General features: G+C 43.4%; 1 protein-coding gene across 1 annotated transcript in view; it reads left to right on the top strand.

The window, feature by feature from the left end:
• LOXHD1 (lipoxygenase homology PLAT domains 1) overlaps positions 1 to 26,674 on the top strand; it is a 133,605-nt gene that overhangs the window by 17,429 nt on the left and 89,502 nt on the right. The window contains 10 exon segments of the mRNA XM_056514604.1: positions 8,604 to 8,702; positions 10,852 to 10,923; positions 10,926 to 10,999; positions 13,890 to 14,013; positions 15,731 to 15,981; positions 17,727 to 17,862; positions 21,188 to 21,348; positions 21,679 to 21,765; positions 24,281 to 24,416; positions 26,221 to 26,375. Coding sequence (XP_056370579.1) covers positions 8,604 to 8,702; positions 10,852 to 10,923; positions 10,926 to 10,999; positions 13,890 to 14,013; positions 15,731 to 15,981; positions 17,727 to 17,862; positions 21,188 to 21,348; positions 21,679 to 21,765; positions 24,281 to 24,416; positions 26,221 to 26,375 — 1,295 coding nt within the window.

The following is a 26,674-nucleotide window of genomic DNA, read 5'->3' as shown; positions in this document are numbered from 1 at the left end:
ACTTGGGGACGTGGGCCAGTGGTGGCCTTGGCAGTGCTGGGGGAAGGGTTGGACTCAATGGTCTGGGAAAGCTTTTCAAACCTAAGGGACACTTGGATTCTTTTGGGTTTTTTTCCAAATGAAGTCACACAATTTCACGTTTTTGGAAACTTCCATGATGGGAAAAATGTAAAAAAAAAAAAAAAAAAAAAAAAAAAAAAAAGAGAGAGAGATTATTTCTAAGGATGCAGAACAGAAGTTGAGGAAGAGGGAATGAAATATTAATATGTGTTACTTTCTCATCAAAATTCATCTTTATTTACTCTGGAAACTGGAAGAGTATAATCAGCACAGGAAAATGCAGATAAATATATTTATGAAATACATGTGAGTTGTTTGCTTCTGAGCAGTGGTGAGTACCCTCTGTGTTCAGGATGAAGCCTTGCTGCATGGTGAAGAATTCAATAAACAGGGTTTGTAGAAGGAATAATGTATCTTACCACCCCATTTATAATACTGGGGAAAAAAATTTGTTATGCTCTCTAGCATACTGAGTATCCAGAAATTTCTTTTTCATCAAAAGTACTTCCTTTGTTCTAACAAGGACTTTACTTTCCCTGCAAACTTTGCCCAGCTCATTGCCACTGTGTCCCAAATGAGGCAGCTATGGACATTTTACTTTTCACACTTCTTTTTTTTCCTGTTGTTTTTTCTCCAAAGATGGGTAAAAGGAATGAGAAATGGAAATGTAGAAATATAAAAGAAACACTTGTGACTTGTAAAACACAAAAAATGCACAGAGCCCTGAAAGGGGGCAGAAAAAGAGATTAGTAATTCACATAGAGAGAAAAGATTTTGGAGAGGCAAGAGTGTGTGGCTGGTACATAGCTCTCTGTGTACCCAATACAAAACAGAGAGTACAGCATGTTTTTGAAGACATGTGATAATTTTGACTAATTATGTCTATATATGGAAATTAATTCAGCTTTCAATTTTGAAATGAAGTAACTTTTTAAAAAAATTCTGATCTATTCAAAGCAAGACTGCAGTACAGAGTTAACAATATGATTTTCAACAATAGCATAAATTTATTTCATTCTTATTTCTGAGCAAAAGTGTTTAACCCAAGAGAATATTCTCAATGTTGTCTTCAATTTTGATAACAGCAGATCTGGTGAAAGCAGAAAACAGATATTTCTTCTGTGAAATATTTCCTTTTTTATTATTTTTTTTATGGGCTCCCACCCTGGGGCTGAACTAATGAAAAATAATGATAAATCTTGGAGAATTAGATGAACAAGGATTTCTGCACTGCTGTCACAAGGTGGGTTGCCATGTGCTAAGCTCCATGCCTCTGCAACTAAACCACCATTGTCTCCTGAGCAAGGTCGTTTAAAGCTCACTTCAAAAAGTCATCATCACTTTGAAGTCACAGTAGGAACATCAGTTTAGCATATCCTACAAGCAAAGCCTCCTGCATGTGGTAGATTGCCTCTCACAGGCCCTGCAGAGGGATGATCCAGGCTGAATCCTAATTTATTAACTGTTTTGATGCATGCTTTGGTTTCATGTAAGGGCTGCAGGAAATGGGGGTGAATCTCATGGTTTCTGTCCTGGGTGGGGAAGATGAGGGGCTGGGTTCATCACAGGAGGGGCATGGGACAGTGACTGGGGTGATGAAATATTTGACAGAGCAATTTTCAAATGTTCAAAATTCAAATGTTTGCTGTGAATTAAGTGTGTTGGGAGTCACAGAATAGCCCAAAACCCCACAGACCCCCAAGGAACACCGAGTCCAAACCCTGGTCCTGCACAGGACAGTCCCAAAAATCCCACCCTGTGCCCCAGAGAGTTGTCCAGGTGCTCCTTGAATCCTTTCCTTCTCCCCTCTGTTGGGCCTTCTTGAGTAATGATACTCCTAAAAAAATAATAATATTTTAGGAGCAATAATATCTCCTAAAAACCACACTTTTGGAGAGCTCGGGTGAGATTAAAGAAGTGCTGAACCAGGGTCAAGCCAGCCTTGCATCTTTAGTGCTGCCTCTAGTGACAGAACCACAAAGCCTTGCAAAGGCTCTGCAGCATTTCTCTCCCGTGTTTTGGCAGAGGTGCTCACAGCCAAAAGCCACAGAAACAGAGAATGCTTTGGGCTAGAAGGGGCTTCTAAAGGTCAGCCAGTCCCAGCCCCTGCAATGAGCAACATTTGCAACCAGATAAAGTCACTCAGTGCTCTGTCCAGGCAAAACTCCTTCTCCGGCACCCCCATGCTCCAGGTGTGCTCATAATCTGCTTTTCCAGTTTGAACCCTTGGCTAAAGATACTGCCCCCCACCTCTAAAGCCACAGCAAATTAATAAATGTAGCTGTCAATTATCCTTGACAGAGATTAATTGTTATTGAGCTCTAAACCAACCCTTTGAATTCAACACTTCTCTGAATGGGAGGAAAAAGAAGTCTTTAATTGTGTGCCATTGCTCTGTGCAGGAGCAGGACCCAATTTTGAGACAGAACTGGCTGCTGGTGAGCCCAGCAGAGCCCCTCTGCTTTCACAGGGGTTGCTTTAGGCTCTGATTACATCTTGTTGTGTGTAGCTGTCTCTGGTGTTCCTGCTACTGTGTCACAGAGAGGTTTAATGGGTGGCTGGGTGAGTTTTCCTCTCCACAGAGGCTCAGCTGCTGGATACACAAGACCAGCACATCTCCAACCAGAAGGTCACCAAAAGCTAATCTAGGAAGAGATTGTTTTATCCTGGTGGGATGAGCTCTCTGCCAGGACAAACAAGAACTAAATTCGAATGTTTGTTGCGAATCAAGTGTGTTGGGAGGCCAGGTCCCAGCTCTGTGCCTAGCCATAGGCTGTCTGACATTTCCAGGATGCTCTGACCCAGAACTCTGTCACTGAGGAACGTGCTGTCAGCAGAGGCATAAAGGAGCCTCGACTTTGACAAGTGAGTCCCTTCCGTCAAGAAGAGGTTTTGTCAGGCAGTTCCTGGTGGGCTGGAATGCCTGACTCGATCTGACAGGCAGGAACCAAGGCATGTGGGTATTAAAGCACCGTCCTGAGCTCCTGCAAGGCTGTGGCAGGCTCAGGCTGAAATTGTTCCTTGTCTGCAGGTCCAGGCGCCTGCCTCTCCCTCATACAGAAGTATTCCTTTCCCAGCAGCCATTCAGAGATGGTAGCAGCGCCTCTCCCATCCCCTTTTGGCCCCATCCCCTTTCCCAAATCTGCCTGCTCCGCGCTGGGCAGCGCAGGGCGGATCTCAAACGCCGCCGCTCTCGGGAGCGCTGTGGAAACAGAGCGATAATTGCCAAGAGCTGCCTTATGCGAAGGACCCATTGCTGCCTGCAGCTCAGTTCCTTGCTTTTAACCCCGTGTGCTTTGCCTGTGAGGGCTGTGACATTTCCCAGGTATTGGATGCTGCTGCCCTGCTCGGCGGTAGGTCGGGCACAGGGGAGGCAGGCACGGCTGGGAACTCGCTGCTCCCCGCAGGAGGTGATCGCCCCAGGTAATGAAGAACAGTTTTCCTGCCCAAATCTCACGCTCCTGCTGCAGGAAACTCGGCAGACTGCGCGTAAACACACTATCCCCAAAATAATAGTAGATACAAATAATATTTTAAAAATATATATATATATATATAAATAAAATAAATATAAAATAAATAAATATAAAATAAATATAAAATAAATATAAAATAAATATAAAATAAATATAAAATAAATAAATATAAATATATGTAAATATATAATAACATGTTTATAATATATAAATATATTTATAATGTATAATGAAATTTATAATTTATAAGAATACAATATTAATAATATAATTTATAATGTAAAATGTATAATAATAATAAAAATAAATAAAATAAAATAAAAATATATTAAAAAATAAAATAAAATAAAATAAAATAAAATAAAATAAAATAAAAGAAAATAAAATAAAATAAAATATAAATAAGTAAGTAAGTAAATAAATAAATAAATAAAATATTAGATACAAAAACCCAGCCCCAAATCATAGTAGATACAAAATTTCTTTAGGCGGTTCCATCCTACGGTGCTTCAAGTGACCATCATATCATATCGCTAAATAAATGACATTAACAGGTGAATATCACACGGCTGGACAGTCAGCTGCAGTTTGCAGGTGGCAGGATTTGGCTGGGATATGTCCATGCATTTTCCATAGCTGGAGGCAGGACAGAGGCTGAACAAGAGTACCCAGGGGTGTTGGGTCTGGATGAAAAGATTGTGGGCAGTGTGTGGGGTTAATGCTGCACCCAGGATGGGGATGATGTGGGGACAGCCTGAGAGGGGAATACCAGGGGGTGGGAGAGCAGCAGCCCCATGCCCTTCATCCCCCAGGACATGTCAGGAGTGCATCACATTCACAGACAAAAACATCTTGGCTCTCAGCAGAGAGAACCTGACTCCAGCCCACAGTGCAAAATTAACCTTTCCTCTTGGCTGTTGAGAGCTGAGGCTGAGTTAATCACTAGCAGACAGGCTGATTGACTGCCACTCCTCTGCTAAATTAATGCAGTAGGGTCACATCAGTGCCACCCCACTGTTCCCCAGAGATGGCATCCTGGCAATGTCTTCAAATGCAGACACACAACTGTAAAGGAAAGGAAGGTGCTGTAACCACACAGAGCATTTACACTTGTGCATTGCAATGTGAAAGTGGAAAGACAAGAGAAAATAGCTACTGCTCTTCCTACTGATTTTTTGTTGGCTGTTCTGCTCTTGGCATCTTGCAGTACGTGCCTCTGAAGCTGCTAATTTTGCTCCTAGGAAAGCTCCCCTCCCCGTGCCTGTGCTGCAGTGAGCCTGTGCACTGCTCGATACAGGCACAGCTTTTACATTAGCATTTTGCATGTTCTCAGTGCTAGGAAAAGCATCCAGGAAAAAAAAAATATCCAGGCAACATCATGATCTGTGTTTTACAGATTAAGTCAGAGCCATGTATTGGGATTTTAAAAAAAAAGAAAAAAAAAAAAAAAAGCCAATTGGGTATTTTTTAAAAGATGCTTCTGCCATTAAAGGATAGGGAACAACATCTACCCATGATCAAAATGAAGAGCACTTGACTTATGGCAGATCTCTTCCTGGCTGCAGTGAGAGCTTTCTCTTGCATCCTTTTAGCAGCTGAATCCTCACTGTCTTTTTAAGAGGCAGCATCCCTTTCCATTTAAATTGCTCATCCACCATGTCACTCTGTAAGATGTGCTGATGTACAGAGCACAGAAGGACCCCTGAGCAGCATGAAGAGCTCCTCTCCTTGCTGCAGCTGAATGTCAAATTGCTTAGAGAGGGAGAAAGTGCTGGCAAAAATTCAGCATGGCTCAGGGTTTGCTTCCTGAAGATGGAGGAGTTGAAATTTTTCTGAAAGCAGATCTAAGGGTCAGGTGGGGGGACAGGCTTGAGTTTCAGAGTCGTTAGGATGGAAAAAATTAAAGAAAAGACCTGATGAGCACAGGCTAGGCACTGCTTGTGAAGCAGGAATGTACTCTAACCAAAGCCAAGGACTTCGAATGCTCTTGAAGTAGTTTTGCCTACAGAACGACATCAGAATAGAAAAGGGCCATGCCATACACAACAGCCTGGCTTGTATTAAAAGGGACAACATAAAACCCTGGCAGCACAGTGCCCTGTGACTGCCATCAGCCCAAAGTGATGGCCCATCGTGGGCTCAGGAGGCAGCTCTGCCCCAGGGCTCTTTGTGCTGGCACTGACAGCAGCTCTGTGTGTGTGCAGAGCCCTTGGGACCACTTGGTGCTCTGAGCAGGAGGTCAAAAGATGTCATCCTGGACCTCAGATCTGAAACACAGCCATGCTGAGAAACCTTTAAAGGTTTTTGATCTGGCAAATAGTTTCACCAGCATGTTCCTTGCTGGCCAGATGTGTTTCTGCAGTAACCACACAAGGTGCCCTTCCTGCCCTGTGCTTGGTCACTTGCTCCTCTTGGACTTGTTCTCTGCATGTCTTCCTTGATGCTCTACATGCATTGGGACATCCTTCTGCCCTACACCTCAGAGGCATAAAGCCTTATTCTGCAAGGGGTTAAGCCACTGCAGCTTGTCAAGTTCTTCTGGCTCCCAAAAAGTGGAGTGGAAAATTAATCACTGACATCAGATTAAATATTCTAGAGGAGGTGCAAGGAGCAAAGCTTCTTGAAAAATGTGGTCTGTAATTAAAGAATGCAAGGTACAATGGGTCAGTTTTACTTAGAGCAGCTTAGTGGCCAAGTAGGAAATGCAAATTGCCATCCCCACACTTTACTAATACAAATTAACACTTTTGGTTGTTGGTGTCTATCTAGCAGGTTGTCAGAGCTCTGTGAACTGAAGCTAAAGAGTTAAAAAGAATAATTAAGACATTTTCTCCCCTATCTGAGCCCAGCTCTGTTCTCCTCTTTCTTGTTATTTAGTATTTATTGCAGTTTTATCATTATTATTTTATTTGCCATGGCATGTTTTCAGATGAGGCACCAGGGGTGTCAGCTCGGTTTTCAGCCTTTTCCCAGCACATTCATTAAACTGTGACAGGTGATTTTCCCTTCTGTTTGGGCTCTGCCCTCGTTCTCCTCACCCTGGGAGCTGGGAGCATTGCTATAATTCAGGGGGTGGTCCAAAGCCACTCCTCATAGGTTTGCTCTCACCTCCTGTGCCTCTGCAGGAGCACATGCATCAGACCCTCTGCTGACTTTTGGAATAACTTTAAATATGCATAGATTATGGTGGAGGACCTGGGGGATCTGTTCTGGGAGTGGTAACCCAGCGTTGGTGATGTTCCATGGCTCCTGAGAGAATCCATTTCTGTAGCTGGCTGGGAAGCCCAGGAAAGATTGTCCCTTAACTTGGCACTTTCTGAAAGCAAAAAAAAGTTGCAAACCAAGAATCATAGTTAATTATTGGAATTGATGATCTTAGAGATCTTTTTCATGATTTCATGATTCTGTGGTGCAAAAAGTTTTATTTTTGCCAAGGAAAAAATGTGTGTGAGGAGATTTGTGCATTTGAGCCTTTCACAGAAGCAACATGCCCAGGACTAGGAAATACAGAAGTTGCACAGTTCTCTGATATCAGCTGCCCAGGGTTCAGTAACAGGAGCTCTGTTGAGGGCTTGTATGACATCATGTACTGTTCAGCAGCAGATTTTGCATTCATCTTCACCTGTTTTGTGTCTTGCTGCCCACCTCCAGCACTCATTTTTCACAGGAGATATGGCACGAGGTGTCTGTCATGGCTGTTTGCTTGGAGGAACAAGGTAGCCAGGTGACTTCAGTGGTAGATTTTGAAAGTTGCTCATGTTTGGCTCAAATAAAGTTACACTGAAGGTCATGGGAGACTTTTCATTGGTTCCAGAAGAAACTGAGGTCACTTTTGCTGTCCTTGGGAGCCAAGTGAGTCCCACCCTGGTCTGTCTGAAGAACTTGATTCTCAAACTCACTGATATGATGTGTGAAATGTCCATGATGAGCCTCACCCACAGGGTTTTGGTGCCATGACATTGTATCTTCACAGTACCACAGCTCATGGGTTTACTCCTCTTTCTTCATTAAATAAAAAAGACTGGATTTTTTTTTCTGTGGGTTTTTTTTTTTTTTTTGTTTGTTTGTTTTTTTGTTTGCTTGTCTTGGTTCTTGGGGTTTTTTTAGGTTCTTTTCTTTTCTTTTCTTTTCTTTTCTTTTCTTTTCTTTTCTTTTTTTTTCTTTTCTTTTCTTTTCTTTTCTTTTCTTTTCTTTTCTTTTTTTTCTTTTCTTTTCTTTTCTTTTTTTTTCTTTTCTTTCTTTTCTTTTCTTTTCTTTTTCTTTTCTTTTCTTTTCTTTTCTTTTCTTTTCTTTTCTTTTCTTTTCTTTTTCTTTTTTAGGAAAGGGTGGCTGGCCACCTTCACTTTTTTTTTTTTAATGCAGTGTGACTGACATTTCAGAGAATCAGAGAAGGTTTTGGGTCCATTTTTACTCCCTGCTGTGGGCAGGGACACTTTCCACCAGACCAGGCTGCTCGAAGCTCCATCCAACATGACCTTGGACATACCCAAGGATGGGGTGTCAACAACTCTGAGCAACCTGTGCCAGTCCCTCACCACCCACCCAGTAAAGAATTTATAGATGTAGTTTAAGAATTTCTCCTTTTTCAGTTTAAATCTGTTATTCCTTGTTCTATCACTATGATACTATTTCCTCAAAATATTTGCTTAGTATAAATTAAACTGTCAAAGTAGCTCTAGGACAGAACTGGGTCAGGCCTGAGCTTGGGCAGACTCTGTAACTCATCAACATTTGTAAAAAGCAAAGCTAGTCCATAAGTCTGGGTTCATTTAATGCCTTTGTATCCACATCAAAAATTTTCACTTTCTCTTCTATTTCACTCTTCAGTGTCAAGGCCAGGAATTGAGTGATTTGTCCTCTTGCCCTGGGCAGTGAATACACAGTGTCAGAATCCTGCCCATGGATTTCATTCCTCTTGTGGAGAAGGGGGTCATGGTACCAAGAGCCACAGTTCAGACCAGGCTTTCAAGACAGCACCAGCACAGCCTGGATTGGTCTGTATTGTTGTGTTTTGCATCAAACCACTGAGTTATTAATGTACTGGGATTTCTGCCTCCCTCATTGCAGTCAACAAATACGTGGTGCGTGTTTTCACTGGTGAAGTCAGCGGCAGCGGAACAGATGCGGATGTCTTCATTAATATCTTCGGTGAGAAAGGAGACACAGGTATTCAAATGCAAATCATCCCCTAAAATATTTCCTCCTGCTCTGCAGGCCTGTGATCTCAGCAACACACACACAGGCAATCTGGCAAACGCAGAATAATTTGGCTGAGCGAAAGGCACAACAAATGGTGGTGTTAGCTCTGGGGGCCCCACATCCACAGCCCCTGCAATGCAGCAGTTGTGGCTGGGTGTGGGCATGATTCAAGTTACCTGCCATTAAAAAAAGCAGACTCTGGGAAAATGCAGCATAAACAATCAGCAGAAAGCAGTGGAGTAAGTGACAACCCACTGAAGGGTCCAACACCAATGTGCATTTACAGGGAATGCAGTGAAAGCTGTGTGTCTCATTTTCTGGGTACCTGGATGGATAATGACATCCCTTCTCTGTGGCTGAGCCTGCTTGGCCACTTGTAAAAATAAGTTAAATAATTAAATATTAGTTTAATTTTATATATATATATATATATATATATATATATATATATATAATATATAATTGTATATATATTTATATTATTTATTATACATATGTACTATACACATATTATATATATGTATTTTTGATGCTTCTATTATTTATATTATTAAATTAATAATATATATTATATATATAAATTAATTAATATATAATATATTCATATAACATATTTTATCTATTACATATTACATATTACATGTTACATATTACATATTATATACTACATATTATATACTATATATTACATATTATATACTATATATTATATACTATATACTATAAATTATATATTATATATTAATTATATATTATATTATTATATATAATAATATATTATATATTATATATTATATATTATATTATATATTATATTATATATTATATATTATATATTATATATATATTATATATTATATATTATATATTATATATTATATATTATATTAATTTTATATGATATACATATATAAGTTAATATAACTTATATTAGTTGGGTTTGAACAGCTTTTTAAAAAAAATATTGTAATTATTTTTAAATGTTGATTGTGCTGCAACAGTGGCCTGGAAACTTTAATTCTTTTTTTTTTTTTTTTTTTTAATTAATTGAATAATATTAAAAGATGTGCCCAAACCAAGCTCTCTGGGCCATAGACAGAAGTGGGTGGAGATTCCTGGAGATTCCTGTAATAAGGGAGCAAATATTATTTTGCTCCTACACTGCACCTATCCTGTCAAGTTCAAGAAATAATGATATATCTGCCAACTGTCTTTGAACAGATTATAAAACCCGGGGGTTAGGGTTCATCCGTGATGAGTCCTCCAGAGTTTTACAGGAGGATTCATCTCATCTCTCTGAAGGCATCCCAAAGTGGAAGTCTGAGTCTTAGCTGGGTGTCCAGGCACCCTCTCACATCCACACAGAGAAATAACCCCCCTAGAGAATGATTCATCCCCTCTAGGGTAAGAGGGATGAGCTGCCCACTGACCTCTTTCTCTGCACTGGTGCCTTGGGTGGGTTTCATCCCACTCACAGCATCACCCACACAACCAGGGCCACAGCTTTAATGCCTTTCATAAAAGCAAACCCCTGTGAGATCAGGAAAAAGCCAACAGCCCTGGCTGGGTCCTAATTTGAAAATAAATCCTTCCTCTTGGATACAGCAAAGAATTCTGTGTCCTGAAATGTCAGAATCTGCAGCTTGTGACCAAAGCCTTTCTTGAACAGTTTGGAGATTTTCAAACACAGTAAAAATAAAAGGGAAATGTGGTGATATGAAAAAAAAAATTAAGAGCCATCTGGATATATATTTCTGAAAGCTCTGAGAGCTGTAAGTAACTGTGACATTAGAATGGAAATCCTGGTCTTTTGTGTGCTTGAGAAAAGGTACCTTTTTTATTATAATAGAAAGTCCTCTGCCTTTGTCTTGAATCCTGGGTGCAGAGAGTTGATATCTAGGGAATATTTGATTCAGTCAGTGGTGACATTCCTAAATATTCCTCCACTTACAAACATGCATGTGCCAGCAACCCTTTCCTCCTTGGAGATATAATTTATTACTTATTTATTTGTGGTTTTGTTTGTTTGTTTGTTATTGTTGCTGTAGAGGTTTTGTTTGTAGTATTTTTGTTTGGTTTGTTTACTTTTATTTTTACTTTTTCTTTTCCCGTTCAGGTGTGAGGAAACTGGACAATGACAAAGACAATTTTGAAAAAGGAGCGGAAGACAAGTTCACTCTTGATGCTCCAATCTGGGAAAATTAAGAAAAATTAATATTGGGCATAATAACAAAGGTGGCTCTGCTGGCTGGTTCCTTGCAAAGGTTAGTTACTCCTGAGACATTCAACATAAGCATCTCATGGGCTCAAAATATTTCACCCTCTCAGTGGTCTGGTACTAAGAGGTGTAAGGATAATTGCTGGTGATACAGGATACTGAGAGGGACACAAATAATTTCATTCTCTTGACTTAACTCATTACCATTACCATAAAAATAGCAGAATCCAAGAGTTATCTGTTGGATCTGTTCACACTGAAAATTTGCAGACTCATAGCTTGCCCAAATTTAAATGATTTATCACTGGCTCAGCAAAAGAGCTATGCTTGCCACAAAGACCCTATTCTTCCACTTTCCTGCTCATTTTAATCTCCTGCTCTGGGGTAGGAAGGTGTTACAGCTTTTAGTGTAATGGTTGAAGGAATATTTTATAAAGGGGAAATCTGACTCCACCTTTGGTCTCATTTTCTTTCCTCTGCTGATGTAGTTTAACACAGCTGGCTTTAATCCACAGAAGACCTGACCCCATATTTGTAAATCCTCAATAACAGGATAGTTCAATGTAATACAAATGCAAATGCACATGCTGCTCTACCACCACACAATGCAGGAAAAGTCATGATGTTGGCTGTCCATGAAAAATGCGGAAATGGAAAACAGAATAGCTGTGCTCAATGTCATAAACAGTGGGGGGCAAAAACACAGAACCTCATTCTCACATCAAAGGTGTAATGAAATAATTTTTGACGAGGTTGGTGAGGCTGCTCAAGTCCCAAAATCTGGTGTGGTGACTACTTGCAGCCAACACATCAGCCCTATATTCTGCCACAAGCCTCCAGGATGTTTTACAATGAGGTAAAAGTCAGCTTTGCCAATTCAGATGGAAGGCTGGAGATCTGAGTTAAAATAGCTCAGTTGGCCTCCACTGGTTTTAGATGTTTTTTGTGTAATTTGATTCAATACCTAGACACCCTGGTGTTGTCACTCCAGGATGAACCTGCTCTCATGTTTCTCATGTTTTCAGAGTGGCTTGTACTCAGAGGTGGTTTTCCACCTCTAAATGTAAGAATAAACCCACTAAAAGGAGCCCAAGGAGAATCAGCTGGTAGAAAGGCATTGGAGTGTTGATATTTCTCCCAATCCTTGTCTATTTTAGTCTCTAGCACTCCAGCTCTCTCATGCTGACAATCCCAGCCCTGGCAGACACTGCTGTCTGTGCCTGTGGAGTACAACAGGACTCAGGAGTGCTACAGGCAACAGCACAGTGTGGGATGAATGACGGGGGGAAGCTCTGTTTTCCAAAGAATGGTTTCATAAATTTATCAGAAAGGACAGATTGCAGATTCTGCCTCATTGTTGAGAAAAGTGTCAAGGGCTTTCTAACCATAATAGTGATTTTTTTTTTTCCCCTCTGAGACATAACCCACACAGAGGAGTAGAGATTTTGATTTCTTCTCTTCTGACCGAAATCCTTCAGTACTCTTCTCTGCTGGTTTAAAATACTATAGTAAATCTATGGAAGAAGATATCAGTAAGAAACACCTCAGCAGGAGGTGCAAAAAACTAGTCTAATATTAAAGGGGAATATTGTTCACCAGCTTGTTTCAGCAAAATATCACAGAATTCTAAAAGAGTCTGGTTTGACAGGGTCCTTAAAGACCCTCCAGTCCCACCCTCCTGCCATGGCAGGGACACCTTCCCAGGCTGCTCAATTCCCATCCAGCCTGGCCTTGGGCACTGCCAGGGATCCAGGGCAGCCACAGCTGCTCTGGGCACCCTGTGCCAGGGCCTGCCCACCCTCCCACCAGCAATTCCTTCCCAATATCCCATCCAGCCCTGCCCTCTGGCACTGGGAGCCATTGCCTGTGTCCTGTCCCTGCATGCCTTGTCCCCAGTCCCTGTGCAGCTCTCCTGGAGCCCCTGCAGGCCCTGGCAGGGGCTCTGAGCTCTCCCTGGAGCTTCTCTTGTGCAGCTGAGCACCCCCAGCTCTGCCAGCCTGGCTCCAGAGCAGAGGGGCTCCAGCCCTGCAGCATCTCCGTGCCTCCTCTGCACTGGCTGCAGCAGCTCCACGTCCTTGTGCTGCTGGAGCCCAGGGCTGGAGGCAGCTCTGCAGGTGGGGTCTCACCTGAGCACAGGGGCACAGGGGCAGAATCCCCCCTGCCCTCTGCCCACACTGGGGGCTCAGCCCAGGGCAGGGGGGCTCAGGCTGGGCAGGTCCAGCTCTCACCCACAGCACCCCCAGCTCCTTCTCCCAAGACTGCTCTGTCCATTCTGTGTCCAGCCTCTCTTTTGGATTGCCCCAATCCAGATGCAGCACCTGGCACTTGGCCTTGTTAAACCTCATGATATTTGCACAGCTCCACCTCTCTGTGGTCCAAGAGCCAAATCCTTCCAAATTAAAAACTGTTTCCTGCCACAGGGTTTTAATGGCTGCCTTTGCAATGGTTCCATGTTGGAAAAACTGATCTAGTGATATCACTGTGCCACACAAGCTCATCTGATGGTCTGGATTTACCCTGAAATTCCTAGTCATTATTTTATAACAAGGCTGTAAAGCAGAGAGAGAGAACACAGGCTGTTCCTGAGGCAGAACAAAGAGCTGTCGTTCAGCTGATGGAGAGGAGTAGCCAGCAAACAGGCTCTGGAGAGAAGGAACACAGGCCAGCCAGCTGGTCTTGATAGCAGAGACATCTGGTCTCATACACTGCAAGAGATGCAGAATGGGTTCACTGGATAAAAAAGAAAGAAAAGTGAAAATCTGGGGGTTTACTCCCTGATTGTCTGAAATTCTATCAGTAAGAATTAGGGATCTGCTTGAGCACCGAATATGTTAAATACCAAGGGAGACTGTGTACATTAAGCTCCTGCTCTTCTGTCACCCTGTTGTGTCAAACCTTTGCTTTCCCCATGCCATTTTTCAATTCTTTTCCCTCAGGTGATCATTGAGGACATTGGCAATAAGTGTGTGTACCAGTTCCCTGTTGGACGCTGGTTCGCTTTAGACGAGGATGACGGGAAAATTCAGAGGGACATCCTTGTCGGGGGCACTGAAGCCACAGGTAAAATCATGGGCTGAATCCGTGGTGGCAAATGGGGCATTAAGGCTATTAGCCATGTTTTCTTTAGAAGACTGAATGCCTGTGCTCAGGGAGACCTTCAGTGAAGCCTCTGCTGGTGATAGGGTGTTTTATGTGAGGGTTTCTGAGCTGCCAACACATTTCCTACCTTTGTGTCTCACCTGTGAAGCTGGGCTGGACCTACATGCTGATTTATCACCTGGTGCACCTGGCTGATGGCAGGGAATGAAAGATACAGCTTGTACCTTCAGCAAATTGCTCACCAGCTCTCAAACCAAGTGCTATTTGCAAAAGCACAAAGTAGCGAATATTGGACTTCAGTTCCTTGTCTGGGGAGCTGGATGTCCTTTTACAAAATAAGAAACACAGTGCTGAGCTCTAAATCAGTCTTTTTTTATTATCCAACATGGTTAAAGCAAAGACTATGAAAGTTTATGTCTCTGTTAAAAGAAACCTGGATGTAAAGTCCATAAAAGAGCTTGTCACAAGGTAGAAGATTATTTGGGCAGTGTTCTGCCTGTATTTATTTAATAGCATGAAGGCAAACACTGTGATGATGCATGTAACAACTGTTCTCTATCTCCTTGTATGGTCCTCAGCCTCTGCAGTCCTTGTATTTCCCCCTGCATGTGCATGAGGAGAGTGGTCTGGGTGCAGGTCCCTCACTGCAGGATGCTTGTTAGGTAAAACAAAGGGAAGAAAATTGAAAGAAATGTAATTCAACCCCAAAAAGCTTCTGTTATCTTTTACCATTCATGACTGTGTGTTTTATTTTCCTGCTCTCTGGAGTTTTGTTGAAGATATATCAACAGTAAAGCATGCTTGAGTACAATTTTTAATGTAAATTTCAAAGGGAAGATTATTTGCAAGAGAGTGAGTTCTGGTGTTTTTGCTTCATCCCAAGTCTCTATTGAAATTTTTGTCTGATTTAATAAAAAACTTGGTTAAGGCTCAGCTATTTTCTACATGCTCCTGTAGTGTTTAGATGTGTATTTGACACCATGAGACAGGTTTAAGATGTGTTTTCCTGTAAGGTAAGACATGTAGGAAATAGGGTTTTCATTCTTAGACCAACATCTGGAGATAGAAAAAAACCCCAAGGACAGTTTTATGTAAATAGGTTTCTTTTCAGAAATATTTTTCTTTCTCCCAGCTGGGCTGATGCCTGTTCCAAACCTTGTTTTGCTGAGATCTCTGGGTTCTCATGGTGATTGTGGAGGTCCTGCTAAAAAACAGATAAACCCAAAGTTTTTCAGAGTTTTGTGACATTGCACATTTTGCCATCACCATTTAAAGCAACACTTCTCTATTCTCTTAGCATTCTCTGAAGTATGTGCTTCTTGGTATTTCTCAAAATCAAATTATTTACTTGCCAATTCAATTTTTTTGCCTTTCTTCACCTAATCAGCATCATAGAGTAAATAAAATTAAAAAAAAACCAAAACTTTTATTTTCCCACTGGGCCATGGAACAGGGAGTTTATCACCCTGTGCCTGTTTCTCTTGGAGGGTCTGAAGGTAGATGTGTATTCCTCAGAATTACGTGTGGGACAAAAAATTGTTCTGTGTGTGAATCAGAAGCTAAAACAGACCAGTGGAAAACCAACAGAGTGCCCAGCATAAATCAAATCAAAGCCATAACTGCCAGACTCTTTTCCTCCCTTCTTTTTTTCCCCTAACCAAACTTGTGGCTCCTCCAGGCATCGTGTACAACGTGGCTGTGGTGACGGGAGATATCCGAGGAGCCGGCACCAACTCCAAGATCCATGTGATCCTCCACGGCTCCAAAGGCTTGAAGAACAGCGGGAAGATTTTCCTGGAGGGAGGTGAATTTGAGCGTGCCAGGACAGATCTCTTCAACGTGGAGATAGCTGCCCTGCTCAGCCCTCTCAGCAGAGTCACCATCGGGCACGACAACTGTGGCGTCAGCTCCGGCTGGTTTTGTGAGAAGGTGAGACTGAATTATCATAAACTCATGGAAAGATTCATTGACTCTGGGGTCATGGAGTTCTACCACTGGGCCAACACTTCCAAGAGTTTTGTCTGCAGGCAGCTGCCAGACTTGTTCCCCACTCATAACCTGACCCCGACATCCCAGAACAGTTTAAAGATAAATAAATAAATCTGCTTTTGTTTGGAAGGAGATATCCCGGGTTTAACAAGTCAATATTAGACATCACGCACGGGAGCAGCTGATTGCCTCAAAGGCACGTTAGATGCATAAGTCAATCACTTGCTAATTGGGTTGATTGCCCCTCTGCAATCACAAAGATACAGATTATTGTTTGCTCAGCTCCAAAAGCACCTTCAGATGTTTGCCCAAGGGGCCAGACAGAAACGCAGCCTTGGATTGTGCTGAGCATTTCAAAGTTATCGTCTACACTCAGAATTCCCTGAAGTTTCTAGAGGCTGCCCTGGAGGCTCAGAAATAATAATTTTAAAAAACCCCCAAAACCCAGTGGAAAGTGGCTGACCACAGCTGTTACTGGGAGGCAGTGGAGAAAATGCAGTGTTGCTGCCCAACAACATATATTTGAGAATTCCATGCAGCAGTGGGGGAAGGTGTTGGAAAATTCTTCTAAGTTTAGCACATGGTGTGTGATCCCTATATCTGTGGGTAATGTTTGGTTTTGTACCATCCAGTGCTTAGCACACATGCCAGAGATTAATGTGGCCTTGTGTTAACTCCCTGCATCTGTGACTAATAAATTTTGTGCCAGCTAAGGCTTCCTTGTTTGCTTCCACCAGTGATTAATATGTACTGGTAGATATCTTAGTTTTGAGAACAGAGATGGAGTGCCAGAGCAAAGAATGATAAAGAGACCTGCACCACAATCTAGACACATATTTGAGATACTCTCCAGGAAAGAAGATTCACCAGAAGATCCAGGACCATAAGAGGGTATTTTGAGGAATGGAGTGCTCCCAAATGACCACCAAAAATCCCCAAAAGACCCCTACTCATATCCAAATAACTTACTAGAAATATTAAACATATATTCATGTATACAGGAAGCGTAATGATTATATAATAGAAATGTGACATGTATTAGTTTCATGTGTGGTCTGTTTGGTTGCTGCTCATGCTTTGAGGTGAAATTCCCACACAACCAGCATAGTTAGGAAAGCAATTTTATCTTTCCAACCCAGCAAATTGTTTGGAGGGTTTATTTCCCAGCGTTTGGTGACAACACTAGACCACTACAACATCATCTGGAGGAAATGGGAGCGTGGAGAGGAAGGCTGATGCCTACCCTGGAGCTACAAGGAAATGCAGTTTTCCTGGCAAGCAGAATCTGCTTAGGATGGATATGTTTGAAGGCTTCTTGTACCCTGTGCTTTCTGCAGAGCCCTGCCATGCACTGGGCAGTGCAGGGCCTGTGCTGCACACTGACATGATGCTGACTGCTGCAGCCACCCTGCCTGCTCCCATTCCCTTCCCCTCCTGTCCTTTCACCTCTTCTTGCCTGACCCATCACGATGTACTGCTGCAAAAATGGGAACAACAGAACAGATGAGCCGTAGCTATACTCCAAACTGGGATTTGTGCAACCAGTCTGGTCCAGAAAAGCTGATTCTGAGAGCAGAACCAAGACCTCCAGCTCTGTCTTTGTTTGTTTAAGCTTTCAGTGCCAAGGTCCTGTGGGTTGCCAGCAGCAGAATATTCATGCTCACTTTCCCAATCTCTCTTCCCAGGTGGTGGTTTACTGCCCATTCACTGGGATTGAGCAAACCTTCCCATGTGGGAAGTGGCTGGATGAGGATGAAGGGGACGGTCTCATCGAGCGGGAACTCTACGAAATGGTCTCCCTGCGCCAGAAACGGCTGAAAAGTAAGAGCAAGGTCCAGGAGCCTCCTGGGAGCACCACCCCCCCTCCCAAAAACAACACCCCCTGAGTCTCACCTGGATAGGGCCAAGGAGAGGTTCAGGTGGATTCAGTCAATGGATCACAGAATGGTTTGGGTTTGGAAATGACATTTAAAGGTATCTAATTTCTAAATGACACCTTCCACTGTCCCAGGCTGCTCCAATTCCCATCCAGCCTGGCCTTGGGCACTGCCAGGGGCAGCCACAGCTGCTCTGGGCACCCTGTGCCAGGGCCTGCCCACCCTCCCACCAGCAATTCCTTCCCAATATCCCATCCAGCCCTGCCCTCTGGCACTGGGAGCCATTGCCTGTGTCCTGTCCCTGCATGCCTTGTCCCCAGTCCCTGTGCAGCTCTCCTGGAGCCCCTTCAGGCCCTGGCAGGGGCTCTGAGCTCTCCCTGGAGCTTCTCTTGTGCAGCTGAGCACCCCCAGCTCTGCCAGCCTGGCTCCAGAGCAGAGGGGCTCCAGCCCTGCAGCATCTCCGTGCCTCCTCTGCACTGGCTGCAGCAGCTCCACATCCTTCATATGCTGGGGCATGGGTTTCAGCTTTGAAAATACTGCTGTAGGGGAGTATAAAATTAAACTCCTACAATATTTTGAAGAATTACACTCATTTCTATAAGGCCCACTGGACTCAGGGCTGCCTCAGACATCATCTTACCTTTGCAGACAAGCCAGTCTACTTTGCTCATCACTACAGAAGCAAAGTTTCCCTGTTCTAGATGGAAAAAAATATATAATAAGGAGACAAACTTTGGTCGGGGAGGGGAGGGGGAATGGGAAATAAAACACAACTCTTCCTGCTGGCTTCACCTGTTTTTATTTCCTCAGAGAAATAACAGGTGTTAGCCCTGTCCAGCAGCTAAACGTGCCTCCCGAGCAGGGTGTGCTGGATGTGGAGCCTTTTCTCTAGAGGGAGGCAATGGCACACGTTTGCTGGGAGAACTGCATGTTCATCCATCCCCTCACACTGCAGCCTGGTTTTGCACCGAGCCAAACACATGTGTAAACAGAATATTTTAATTAGGGTAATAGACTCAGTTTAATCCGAGAGTGCTTCGGGTGGGCTCCTGCTTAAACAGCAGGTCATTTGAATAAGCTTTATCTAAATGTTAGTCAGTGTTGTAACCACACTGCACCTCCAGCACGGTCCATTTAGCTGAAGCATCTGCAACCTTTAACCCCCTATTATCAACCCTGATTGTTATTGACAGGCTAATTCCCTCACTGCTGCAGTGCAGGAGATAGACAGAGAGCATTAGCCTTGAGAAATCTGTGACCTTTAGCTGCCAGATTATACAAGTGTAAGACTCGGAGTTAGAAAAGACCTATTATGTCATCTTGCCTATCTCCCTGTGCATACAGGTCTGTCCCTTTCTGTGGAGATGATCAAAGCTGGGCTGAACCTCACTGGGGGTATCCATGGTGAAATGTGCTCCCAGCACAGCATCCAGAAGCTGCTCCCGCAGCAGATTGCAGCTCCATATGCAGCTTGTGTTTATTCTGTGGTTTTTTTTTTTTTATTCTTTTTTATTCTTTTTTTTATTCCCTCCTCTCCTTATCTTGAATGTTATCCTGGAAACTGTTGTGCCAGGTCTTGTCCTCCCTGGTGTTTGAGCCCTGGGGAATATTTGCCCTGGCTCTGAGAATTTCCAAAGTGCCTGGACACCAGGATGTGAAAGGATGGGAACCTGGAGATTCTCCCAGCCAGACCTGGGAGGATGATGATGGGTATTTGGGGACATGCCTGGCCTCCTCCAGCTGCTGCAGCCCCACCTCAGCCACATCTCCCCTGGTGTGGTTTCTCCCTGGCAGCCCTCTATCAGCTTTTAATCCAGGTACAAGGTCCCATTTCCCCCTCCCTGCACACTTCACCCCTCCTTTCCCCCAGCCAGAGGTCAGGGAGGCCACACCAGACAGATGAGAGCAGTCTGGTGTCTGAACTGCACTTGCAGCTTTCCCCAGGGAGAACAGGCTTCTCCATCACATGCCATCCTCAGACTTTGCTTCATTTCTGCTCACCTAAAACTTGCTGGTGCCTTTCAGAGAGGAGTGGTCATGAACATTTTGTATATTATTAAAACAGGGGCAAAACTTTTTCTGAGAGATCCCTCTTCCCCTCTTTTTTTTTTTTTTTTTCCCAGCAGTTCTTGTCTCTTTTTTATACAGTCAAACACTGAGCAGGCCAGTAAAAATCTAATTTATATGCATGCCATCATATTTTTATATTCCATTCTGGGCTCTGAAGGTCAAGCTGTGCTGGTGTGGGCTCAGGCCTACTGAAAGGGTTAGCAATTCTCTCATTAAGATTTGTTAATAATTCAGCTGATGTCTGAGTGAGGAAAGAAGGCTGTTCCTTCTCCTGCAGGTGCTGCAAGGCCTGCAGAAGTGACACATATTGTAGTCAATAAGGCTGGCAGATAAGGGGCTCTTTAGAGGAAATAATGTCACTTTTATAGATGCAACGATATTCTGGTATGAAAACCCACGTAAAGTTGCTGCAGGTGGACTGGACTGCTGGTTAAAATGTTGGATGAAGAACTGAGATAAAAATCTTGCAGGTTGGCCACAATCTTAGGGTATGTCATGTAGTATAAAAAAAGGTGTTAACTGAAGTCATGTCAAATTTAGGCATTTAAATAATTTAAAACCTTTTGGAAAATACCTTCTCACTGCCCTGAGCGTGTTTGTCCCATATGATGCGGCCTCACTAGGGATGGATACCTGGGTGGGCTTTGAGACAGCCTGCTCTGCAAGGAGCATTTTTGGGATAATTAATCCAGCCTCTGGAGGCTCATTATCTCAACATGTCTGTGTCCTATTCCTTCTTGCTGCAGACAGAGCAGACAAGTTTTTAGGAGCTACCTGGAGCTGCATTGCACTATGCACAAGTAACTGGAGACTCCTTCTCACTGACAAAAGGGAAGATGAGTATTTCCCTGACTTTATGGTTTTTGAAGCTTGAGTTGTAGTATTTGACAAGCAAACTGCAACTACAGGGTTGAGACACACCCCTGCATTACCCTGTTGGTAAAGTATAACAAGAGAATATGGTTCACCTGAAAAGAGGTTGTTTATGTTTGACTCATTTTCTTTAAAATGGAGTCTCAGAATTGTATTCCTGCTCATCATGCAGCAGCTGATCATGTTTGTGCAGAAAAGGATGAAAGGTCTTTGTCTTTCTTCATCCTACACTCTCTACTTACCAGGGCAAACAATGATAATTATGTTTTTCACCAGGTCACCCTATAAAAATTATTAAAACAAATATCTTTAACCTTTCTTTCTAGAAAACCCCTGGTCTCTATGGATCTGGACAAGTGACATTAAAAATGCAGGAACAGATGCCACCATCTTCTTCCAGATTTATGGAGACAAAGGGAAGTCAGATGAGATGAAGCTAGACAACAATTCAGACAACTTTGAAACTGGACAGACTGACAAATTCATGGTATGAATCTTCTGCAAGTGGTGGATTTGGCTGGATGTTGTTTTCCAGGGCTTTCACTTCAATCCCAGGCAAAAAATCATCAGTATGAGATTTTTTTCTCTGTTGATCCTTCTAAAATTGTGGAGAAGTCACTCCATTTGGTGGTGATGCAAATGATTTACTTGTATCCTATGGATATGGCATTTCTTCCCAAAACAGGGAATAGGCTGGTATTTTTGACTTCTCTCTGAGCTCTCTTGTAGCTCCTACAAGATGTTTAGAGGTGCCCTTTCTGTGTGTGCTTTGCTGACTTACAAAAATGAATATTTTACCTTTTCTAACCATTTGCAGATAGAGCTTCCTGACCTTGGCACCTTTTATAAGCTTCGGATATGGCACGAGAAGAGAAATCCCTTTGCTGGCTGGCATCTGAATAAGGTGAGGGCACAGCAAGGGAAGGTAGGAGTGGGAAGCCAGGCTGGTGGCAGAGGTCTGCAGTGCCAGAACTGGGTCAGTGTGTTCCCCAGCTGGCAGCTGAGCTTGATGTGCAGTGCTCTGAGGTGCCTGCCCTGTCAGAGGATGAGATGAAATGGGCTAAAGTTGCACCAGGGAAGGATTAGATTGAACATTAGGGAAAATTCCTTCATGGAAAGGGTTAACCAGCCCTGGCACAGCTGCTCAGGGCAGTGGTGCAGTCCCCACCCCTGGAGGGATTTAAAAGCCACGTGGATGTGGCATTTGGGGACATGGGTCAGTGGTGGCCTGAGCAATGCTGGGGGAATGGTGGGACTTGATGATCATGGAGGGCTTTTCCAACCCTAATTATTGTGTGATTTTGTGTGTGGGAAATGAGAGCAATGGGCAGAGGCAGCTCCCAGCAGCCAGACTGATGGTAAAAATCCCACTTTCTCACCCTTCCCATGTCAGACAACCAATGCACTCTTCTCACTGCTACCAGGGGTTTCTTCCTTGCTCTTCAGAAAAATTCCTATTCTTACACACCACTACTCTATAGAAAGAGAAACCCACTCCTTCTCTGGCTTATTTCCAACGCCCATAACCAAAAAGAAGCCCTGATTCCAGCAGAGATTGCCCTGCCCTGGAGTGCTGACAGCCCTGTGGTGGGGGTGAGCTCCTGCAGGCTGGAGGGGCCATGCAGACTGTGCAGAGGAGAGCAGCCCTGTGCTGTGTGGGACATGACAAGGGTGACCTGCTTCATCTTCACTCACACCTCCCTTGCTCCACCAGCATTGATTACCATGCTGTCACCCCTCACCTGCATTGTCTGGGCAGCAACTCCACCCCTGCTCCTCCTGAGCAGCTTGGCTGCCACTCTCTGCACTTAGCAAAACACACACTTTGCTCTATATCTGTAAATAAGTGTGTTGATAAATCACAGTTTACCATTTGGGGCTTTATCTTGGGCTTCTCTAGCGTGCTTTGACAGATCCTGCTCTCCTGCATTGTCATGGAGCTGTGAAACCATCCACTGCCAACACCCATCTCCAGGGGAAGGAGGGCATCAAGTGCTGCTGTTGTCACCATATGGTGGGAGAAGGTGTCTGGTTGGGGTTTTTTATGACAAAGAAACTGCTGGTCAGGCTTTGGGCTACTGCAATCATCCCTATTAGTTTGTTCACAGGTGATGAGCAAGAATCTTTGTATCCTTCACAGCCATATATTTCCCCATGGTATCTTACTTTCCTGCAGAAAAATTATGTTCAGGAAGGACAAGAGGTAACTTAGACGGTGTCTAGAGTTCCCTTGTGTCCAAACTGCCTAAGTAAACCTGGTTAAGATGCATGAAATTAATTGATGTATAGTTGGACCCTTTTAGGACATACTCAACCTAAATGATTCTATGATTTTATGAAAATCAGTCTGTCCATATATACAGTCTGATGTTTTCTGGATGCATCAGGCTCATGGCACATGAATCCCATCACTTGTGCACCCATTGTAGCATCAAGGAAATTAGATTAAACCTAAATGATGCTTTGTTCCAGTTCTCCCACATTTCATTCCAGGTTTGCTTTGTGTTGGGTCAGGCATTCTTTTACTATCACAAAACCTAAAACAGGCACACTGGTCAGGCCAAAAGTCTCTCAAGTCCAACATCCTCTCTCTTGTTTCACATGAGGTCCTGGTTTTAAAAGTGTAAGAAAAAAGACAAGCATTTATGATACTTCCTTATAATACTTTTTCAGGTTTTGACTGGTTGGACACTTACTTCCTAAACTGATCTACCAAACAGAAAGCATTTAGCAGGTTTATTTTTCCAGTTATTAGTTCAAAGGTTCCAGCCTCCCCTTGAACATTTAAATTTTCAGCAACCTTAATAGCTTTTGGCAAGGACTTCACAGGCTGATTGTTTGGTTTTTTTTTTGCCTAGAACTTTGTTCCACAGGCATCATTTGATGCCCTGTATTTCTTGAGGCAGACGAGGGAACAGCTGATCCCTCTCTGCCTTGTTCATTGTCACCTGTGATTTTACAGACCTTCATACCTTTGCTTTACACACTTCAACAGACACCTGCAGAGCTGCTCATTGCTCCTTTGGGAGCTAGCGCAGATCTCTTTTCAGAGCTCCTGCAAATTTTTTTATTTTTTTCCTCAATGCATTGATTCTCATCAGCAAGGACCAGCAGCACAAGCCCCATCCCCAATCTGCTCCTTGAGTGGCACGTGATGAGCCATTTGCAGAGCCACAGAATCCCTCAAAAGTTCCTCAATGCCATGGAGTGATTGAAGAAAGGAGGAATGAAAAGCCATCAGCTGTGGCAGACTTTCCTCCATGCATCACTACAGTGCTGAAGCAGGACAGTCTCATTATTAATGTGTTTTATTTCTCTGCTGCTACCTACACTTGCCTCCCTGGCAAAAACCTGTCAGGATCTCGTTGCTTTTTTGCCTTTAAGCCTCTGAACTCATGCGGTGTTTTGGTTTAATGAAGGTAACTCTGCTGAAAACGCTGACAAAAGAAAAATACTCATTCAGCTGCGGCCGCTGGCTAGATATAAACGAAGAGGACAATGAGATCGTGCGGGAGCTCCCCGCCGAGGGATCTCTGGTGACTGAAGTCATGCCAGGTGAGAGCCACGGGCTCTGTGCAGAGGCTTGCTCAGGACCTGAATAGAAAGAAACCCTCTTTGTGTGAGAGATGCACAGGCAGACTGATGCAATTCAATTAACTTCTCTTTCTGGCACTTTCTCTCTGCAGTATTTTCTGTGTGCATCGTTAGCTGCATGAAGCCTGAGAAATCCCAGCCTTTTATTAATTTTTTTTTTTTTTTTTTTTTGAGCAGGTTTCTCTGTGGTGGGAAATGTGAGAGATCTGGCCATGGCACAACTGTTTCCAGGGCTTGGGTTTTTTTTAACTTGTACTTTTTTTCCAGTCTCCCTTGGAATTTCAAATGCAAGGTTTGAGGAATATTCATGGAAAGCAAGCTTAGCTGAAATGCAATCTAAAATCTGACAATCATATTTTGAGCTCTAAAGTTTTATTTAGTTATATGCAAATTTATGCAGCTGTATGTATAAATATATAGTAAGTTGCACAGCACATTGGTGTGTGCATATGCTTTCAGTATGTACGAGCAATCCAAACTATTTATTCTTTTAATTGAACTCGAGATTTAATTAAGGAAAGCTGCAGAACTTTGCCCTGGCTTCCTGGAGTGGCCACTTCTGCTTTGACCTTGTGTCACAAGAATTAAATCTACTTAGAGGGAGAATTTAGGAGAGCAGAACACCTCAAGGTAGCCGGTGGGATTTTTCATCTTTCTACCAAAGCACCCACACTCTGTAGATCTTGAGTCTCCCATTTTCTGAAATTTCTTGTTCTGATGTTGGTGATCTGCATGCAGTAGAGCAGTTCCTCAGAAGAGGAAGAGTAATTGTAATTGCAGATGTTATTAAAATGTAAATAAACCTTGTTTTGAAATGTATTTTTAATCAGCTGTGGAGAGGGCAGCTTGAACTCTCACTCAGGCACTTTCCTGCGTGGAGAATTTGTGCTGAGCAGAGGGGAGATGCAGCACCTCCGTGTTGGGCTTGCAGGTGGATTTTGGAGGGAGGGTGGGAGGACTGCTTCCTGTCCCTTCCCCAAGCTGGAGAAAAGGGGATCTCTCCCAAAAGTTGGAGTCTGTGGGCTGTCTCCTTGTTGTGATATTTTTCCTGGAAATCCTTCACCCAGTGGGATGGGAGGGCAGAGAGGAGGGAATGGTCAGGGCAGGAACGTGGCAGATCAAAATCCATCCAGAAAAACCGTATGATAACCTTAGAGGTGAAAACATGCAGGATAATCCAACCTCCTGCATAAAGTTTGGACTCTTGGAGCCATGATCTTGAGGGGTCTTTTCCAACCTTTATGATGTAATGATTTTATGATTCTATGATCATAACTGTCCCAAGGGGATGGGGCCTGTCTTGCCCAATAAATCCAACATGAAGAGCCCATTCCTCAGGTCTCTGAGCACCTTGTCCCTTTCTAACTCTTCTTCTCTGCCTGCCATGGCCTGGATGCTGAAAATTTTATTTTCCTCATACACATTTCAAGATTCCCACTTCCAGGGCCATTTTGGGAAGGCAGAAGGAAAGGTAGCAGGACAGGGGGACTCCCCAAGGTTTTTCTTGAAAGGGCTAGGATTATTACATCCTTTTTTGGAGGACTTTCATGAGTTCTCTCAATGCTTCAATTCTTTCTATTTTTATCTTTTTCCCCGCCTTTTTTCCTCGTGGCAACATGGAAGTGCACAAGTCAACACATCAGCAGAAGTACCAGCTGGAAACACCAACGCCTGAAGTTAACTACAAGCCTGCCAAAAATGCAGCGCATTTTAACAGCGACTAAGGGCCTTGCTGGGGCTGTTTCACCAATTTGTGTCTCCCCAGTGATCAAGTACCGGGTGACAGTGTGCACGGGCACGGTGAGTGGCAGTGGCACGGACGCCAACGTCTTCGTCTGCCTCATCGGCGACCAGGGCGACACGGGCGAGCGCGTCCTCTACAACTGCATCAACACCGTCAACAAATTCGAAAAAGGCAACGTAAGCACCTCCACACAAGGTTTTTAAAGAGTGCTGTGGTTTTTTTGTAAATCAGTTTTTAATTTTTTTTTTTTAATGTGTGTTTGTAAGCCCGGCTGGTTTCCTTGCCAGCTCAGGCTAGGGAAGCGGGGAGAAATAAATCTTGTCATCGTAACAGGTTGCAGCTGGAGGGAGGTTTGGGTCGGGGACAGTGTGCCCTTGCTTGATGTATGCTCTTGAAAGGGTCTCTTGGTTTGCTCCCCAGCTACATTGCATCTTCAGATTGAAGAAGGCTTCCAAGAAATCTACCAAGAATGAAA

The sequence above is a fragment of the Oenanthe melanoleuca genome, chromosome Z, assembly GCF_029582105.1.
Source record: "Oenanthe melanoleuca isolate GR-GAL-2019-014 chromosome Z, OMel1.0, whole genome shotgun sequence".
NCBI classification, from domain to species: Eukaryota; Metazoa; Chordata; class Aves; order Passeriformes; family Muscicapidae; genus Oenanthe; species Oenanthe melanoleuca.
This window is presented reverse-complemented; position numbering and strand designations above follow the sequence as displayed.